The following is a 6,318-nucleotide window of genomic DNA, read 5'->3' on the forward strand; positions in this document are numbered from 1 at the left end:
AAGCATCTTAACCCCTATTTTAAATACTCGTAAATCTTGCAGAAATACATAATCATGCTTTGCTTTCCTTAACAACTTTCTTATCCTACCTCGGATGTCTTTAAAATCTCGATTAAGATCATCAAATGCTATTTCTTACTTATCAAAACATCATATACGTCATGCCCTTCGTTGGCCTATTCACTGTACATTGACGGGAAATTTTTCGAGGTGTAACATAAACAACTTCATTTCTACCCCCAGTGAGTTACATGTACTCAACGTATCATGACAAGGACAAACACTTGCTTTTTAGTTAAGTTCCTTACTGTTTTGAACCATCCTCTATTCTACACGACTGGCCAATGCCAACCATTAATCATTTTTAGCCAAGCTCCTTAACATAAGAAATCGGTATGTCCATATTGAAAAGCAAACAAATATCACAATTTCCAGACAATAATGCAATCACTCAGGGTTATCAGAGTTAAGTATTTGAGATGGTATTTTAGCCCTTTGAGTCTACTTAGCTAGTTACTATCAGGACCCAATCGGAGAGCCATGACAGGTATCCGGAGCTAACCTACTGAGCACCACATAACATACATGCATCTTATAATCATATGTAAATGAACCATAATGCTAGCTAATATATCTCATAATCTGTAAGGGACCTAAGCCCAAAAGATCTATACATATATACATAGTTAAACTGGACTCAAATGTACAAGCCGACAAGGCTACCAGAGGTAATGATACAACAAAAGAGAACCAAGATGACCATAGAACATCTATCTATGCATATCTATCTACGAGCCTGTATTGGAGTACATAACATAATAAGGATGGGACAGGACCGTGCCATGCCCATATGTACACAAAAGAATCATACTGAGCTGGACTGCAACTCTGGAACAAATGGAATGCTTCTGTGCAATGCTAAGATGGCAGCCTAAGGGTTTGATCCGTCTCCATAAACAAAAGGACATCAGTACGAAAAAAATACTAAGTATGTAAGGCATGAGAGTAACATAAGAGAGAGACATAAGAGAACATAGGGTAAATGAATATAACTTTGTACATACGAATCGCACGAGAGTCAATGATATGCGCCCAATAGATACGTAAATGCATGCATGAGGTCATACATATATATATGCGTATATAACGCCTGTCAAGCCTCTGTGGGCATCCTATCATATCACATCGGCCTTTGTGGGCATCATCATCATATCATCATATGACCAGCTGATTAGGTGGTAGCGCGTATATGACGCTGTCACCTTCTCCATACCCCATACATATATATAATACATAATATACGTGTATATAGCACCTGAGAAGTCATAGGTCTGTATATGAATGTGTGTGTGTGTGTGTGTGTATGCAATGTAAAATATAATAAGAGTATAAGTAACTATAGAGATCACACTGAATTTTGAAGAAGGACTTTCTGAAAATACATTATGGAACATGAATCAAATGGATCATCCCTAATTCTAAGAGTAGAACCATTATGGATTAGCGTTACGTATATGTTTTGCTCATAAGGATCATGCCGAAAAGAAAGAAAGGGACGGCCTTAAGATACCTTGTCGTCCACTTAACCACTCTACATCTATCCTCATGAGTTAGAAAATCTACATTCAAGATGATTCACACTAAGGTTAAGTTGTTGAAATACTTATAAGGTCAAACTAAATTAGTTGGCAAGCTAACAAAAATCGGGCAGCATTTCCCCTATATTACTTACTTCCACCAATCTTCTAAACAACACCCAAACATCAATAAAAACATCAACAATACCATAGCCAAGAGATTATATGCAAACCAAGCTCAAATCAATTCAAAACTTTCTTTCAAATTTACTCCATAACCAATAGTTCAACTTAATACCTTATAACTTCTCTACCATGATTCTCTTCACCTTTATGACTTACTAACCCCCAAATCAACTCAATATAAGAAATAAGATGAAGAATATACCTTATACTTGAAGAACTTTAGCCACACACAACTTTCTCCAAGATTTAATCATGACCAATCCAACTAGAAACAAGAACACACCCCTTCGATGAACTAGCTTGGGGTTTTAAGGTTTGATATTCTCATAGAATAGCTTAGGATGATTTGGAATGTTTATTAATGTTTGAGAGCTTAGAGGGTCTAGAAAAATCTATTTTTGGTGAAATAATGACTCAAGGTCGTGCCCCTTTAATTTATAACAAAAGAGAAATTTTCCACCGCCTCAATTCCATGGTTGATGTGTCGCGAAATTCCGACACATTTGATGCTTTTTGACCGCGAGTTTTACATGTTTTTCAAGCAAGTTTGGGTCCTTTGATGTGTTTTTGTTATGTTAGAGGTATTTATCATGTTTGTGGCGATAGTCATGAAAATGGCTTAAAAAGATGTTTAAGAAAGAGAAGTAACTAAAACTTGGATTTTACGGAGCAAAATGATGGGCCGTATAATATTTACAGGCTGTCAATTCCACCGTAGATCAGTGACAGAGAAGTCTCACCTGGAGACGGAATTCACAGAAGAAAGTATGGACCGTATATTATTAAGGTCCATAAATCCCACCGTAGATCATTTACAGGAAGTCTCAACTGAAAGAAGAATCTACGGACCAGTTATACGGGCTGAAAAATATTTACGGTCTGTCAAAAGGGAGCGTAGATCTGGGCAGTGGAAGGAGATTTTACAGACAGGAGCTGTAAATTTTACGGACCGTATAATACTTACGGTCCGTATGTTGAGCCGTAGGGGGCAATTTAGTCAACTTGTTTTTCACGACTTAGACCATTATAAATACCTGATGTAGGTTTCTTGTAGGCTACAATTAACTAGATTTCAGTCCTAATTCCTTAGCATTGAATATTCATAGTTTTTGAAGTCTTTTTGTGATTATAAACAATTGCAATTATTTTCTCTTCAATTCCAATCAATCATTCGTAAGCATTATGATCTGAATTATTTATTATTATTCTTCTTCTTCTATGAGTAGCTAAATTTCTTTACTGAGGTTGTGAACCCAAAGATGGGTGTTTTGTGATTGGGGATTGTGATTGATATCCACATAATGGATTGTTAGGGTTTATTTGTTCTTCATTTTAATCAGATAGTTAGTGGTGTAAACATTAGCTAACGCCATAAACTTTGGTCTATTTGGGTAAATAACTAGGGTTGAGTAAGAACAAATAATAAGAACTCAAGGCTTTAAGCCTTGTTTAATAAATTCACTTAGGAATAAGAGGAATTTACTTGGCGTAATTAACCATTCTTTATGCATACTTTCTTATGTTTGGGAAAACCATAGAAAGAAATAATCTTTTCTTATTGGGAAATAGTCTAGATTCACATAAAGGTTAAGTGCATTCATACAATCATCATACACTTTATCTGACGGGGACACAACCTTAGTTCTTTCTACCTATATATTTACAACTCAATTACTAGTCACTCTAAATTAGTCCATGAACCAAAACTCGTATAAAACCCTTTTTCTGGAATACACCAGGACCGCAAGACTAGTATAATACTCGTTTAGTAAACTTTTCACACCATATTCCCTGTGGGATTCGACCCCAACCTTATTGGGTTAATATATTTGACATCGTCTGCTTTACGCTAATAAAAGGTGTATTTTGAACATATCAAATTTTGGTGTCGTTGCCAGGGAATACAGTTTTGAAATTACTAGATAGTGCTTACTCTTCTTTAAGTTTTTGTCCTATTCCAACACACCTTGCTTTCTACCTTGTAAACTAGGTGATCATAGCAGACGATGCACTTCCAGTCGAGAACGTGTTTGGTGATGAGTCAGATATGGAGGAAGACTTTGCATCTGCAATAGTTCATCCTAGGGTGACTGTTGCTACTATTAAGTTTGACCAGTCCCTCTATCATATGCTCAAACAAGAGGATAATTTTGGAATACTGATCGATGATGATCCTCACCACATATAACAAACTTTCCGGGAAGTATGCTCTCATCATATCCAAAGGTGTGCCTCGAGAAGTCGTTCTACGAAACCCTTCAAATATTCATTAGCCGGAGATGCGAGAAAATGGTTCACAAAGCTGCCCCGAAACTCTATTACTACATGGGAAGAGATGGTCAAAGTGCTTCTCAGAAAGTGGTATCCCCCGAGTAATAGAGTTGAGATTAGTGATCAGATTTACGAGTTTAATCAACGTCATGGGGAGAAACTTTTTGAAGCTTGGGAGAGGTATAAAGAATATTTGGATAGGAGTCCGAACCATGGTTTCCCAGATAACATTCTGAAGGAGAAATTCTACAGAGGGTTAGATCTTATGACCCAAGCAATAGCCAATAATGCTGCGGGTGTGGGTGTTTCATAAATAAGTCCTATGCTAATATTACTGATATACTTGATCGATTGACTATACACAGTCAAGCATGGCATTCGAGTAATTCTGATGATTTATCACTTAGGACACCACTGATCCAAAATATTATGAAGGATATCCGGGAGACACAGCAGACATTGGCACAACTGGCCACTAATATCTCTTTACTAATGAAGAGGTTTGATGAGAGTGAAGCGAAGAAGGTAAACGCGTGTGAAGATATCTCAGGCATGCCACCTGAAATGTACCAAGTCCAAGAGGGTCCATATCAAGAGGGTCTCCCTCCGCCAGTTGAAAACGTTCACTATGCAAACTACATATAAGGTGCAAGGATATTCTTGGACCAATTCTGTAGAATCTACCGAGACCTCAACAGGGGCAAGGTGCATACAACAACAACCAAGGGAACTATAATAACAACTATGATGGACCAAACCAAGGTAGATGCAACAACAATAATGGTAACTTCAAAAACAGAAGTTCCAACCCTTATATTCCACCAAAAGGGCAATCTAATGATCAAGGTAGTTCGAGGTTGGAGTCAATGCTTGAAAAAATGTTGGCAAGTAAGACGAATACTAAAATGACACTATCTGGGCTATCAGATATAGTGGTTTCTCACTCAGCAGCTATTCAAAACCATGAACAACAGATGCGTGATCTTTCTAGAGAGCAGTATCGTGCTAGAAAGGGAGGACATCCTAGTGATACTATTCCAAACCCTAAGAATGGAGGTGGTGGTGTGGAGTGTACTTTTCATATTAGCATGAGAAGCGATAAAATAATTCAAAGTACTGACAAGAAAGTGGTTGATCTAGATCCGGTTAATGAGGAAGAAGAGGTGAAGTCTGATATGTCTATTATGGATGATGAGGTCCATGTTGAAAAAAAAAGTTGCTGATATTCTAGATGTTACTGCTAATACTTGGAAACAGACGATAAAAGGGGCTCTTCGCCTTTGACTCAGATGTACTAATCAAAACCTCCCTTTCTTCAGATGATGGAAAAGAAGAATGATGATGCTAAGTGTCAAAATTTCTATGATCAGTTGAAGCAGTTAACGGTGAATTTTCCATTCCTAGATGCTGTGAAATTTGATAAGTTCATGAAGGACCTGCATACGAAGAAGAGGTCTTTTCAGCATGAGACAGTGAATTTAACTCATCAGGTGGGTTCGATTATTGCTTCCACCATAATTCAGAAAAAAAAGATCCCGAGGTGTTTACCATTCCGTGTAATATTAGGCATCATTCTTTTATTCGTGCTTTGTGTGATAATGGGGCGAGTATCAATCTAATGCCTCTTTCTATTTACAAGCTATCCGGATTAGGAATGCCTAGACCGACTTCTATGCGATTACAAATGGCGGACAGATCCATCAAGAGGCCAGTTGGGGTTGTGGATGATGTGTTGATACAAGTGGGTAAGTTCATGTTGCCTGCAGATTTCATTATTCTGGATTGTGTGGTTGATAAAGATATTCCCATCGTCTTGGAAAGACCCTTCCTTGCTGCGGGCAGAGCGCTTATAGACTCTGAGAAAAACAAGATCAAGTTCCGACTGAATGATGAAGAGGTGACTTTCCAAGCAAGTAAGGGGATGAAGTTGCCAAGTACTTATGAGAATATCTCAGTTATTGATTCGTTTGATGGGATTGATGATGCTGTCGAACATAAAATGGAAGAAGAAAGTTTGGGAGAAGCTCTTGCTGCTATTAGGTGAACACGTCGATGATATTGAGGGCTGCGGTAAACCTGTTAATGCTTCGAGGGTCCGGGTTCTTACACTTACCACCCAAGAAAGCTTAATCTTGACCTTGCGAATAGAACCACCTCCCGCTAAACCTTCTCGTTGTCGAGCCACCAAAGCCGAGCTTAAGCGACTCCCAACACACTTAAGGTATGAGTTCCTTGGTCCGAACAAGACATTGCCGAGGATTGTTTCGGCATTACTAGCGAGGAG

General features: G+C 38.1%; 1 protein-coding gene across 1 annotated transcript; it reads left to right on the forward strand.

Moving 5' to 3' along the window:
* The first annotated feature begins 4,098 nt into the window (after positions 1-4,098).
* LOC132039047 (uncharacterized) lies at positions 4,099-6,078 on the forward strand. The gene is made up of 5 exons (XM_059429598.1): positions 4,099-4,289; positions 4,400-4,559; positions 4,712-5,230; positions 5,354-5,524; positions 5,674-6,078. Exons 1-5 carry the CDS (start codon positions 4,099-4,101, stop codon positions 6,076-6,078), a joined length of 1,446 nt encoding a protein of 481 aa, XP_059285581.1.
* Positions 6,079-6,318: the final 240 nt, after the last annotated feature.

The sequence above is a fragment of the Lycium ferocissimum genome, chromosome 12, assembly GCF_029784015.1.
Source record: "Lycium ferocissimum isolate CSIRO_LF1 chromosome 12, AGI_CSIRO_Lferr_CH_V1, whole genome shotgun sequence".
In the NCBI taxonomy this organism is placed as follows: domain Eukaryota; kingdom Viridiplantae; phylum Streptophyta; class Magnoliopsida; order Solanales; family Solanaceae; genus Lycium; species Lycium ferocissimum.

Coding starts and splice junctions, on each gene's coding strand:
- LOC132039047 (XM_059429598.1), top strand. CDS start 4,099: ATGGTCAAAGTGCTTCTCAGAAAGTGGTATCCCCCGAGTAATAGAGTT. Junction 5,231..5,353: donor TGTCTATTATGGATGATGAG/GTCCATGTTGAA, acceptor CCCTTTCTTCAG/ATGATGGAAAAGAAGAATGA. Junction 5,525..5,673: donor CAGTGAATTTAACTCATCAG/GTGGGTTCGATT, acceptor TCTATTTACAAG/CTATCCGGATTAGGAATGCC.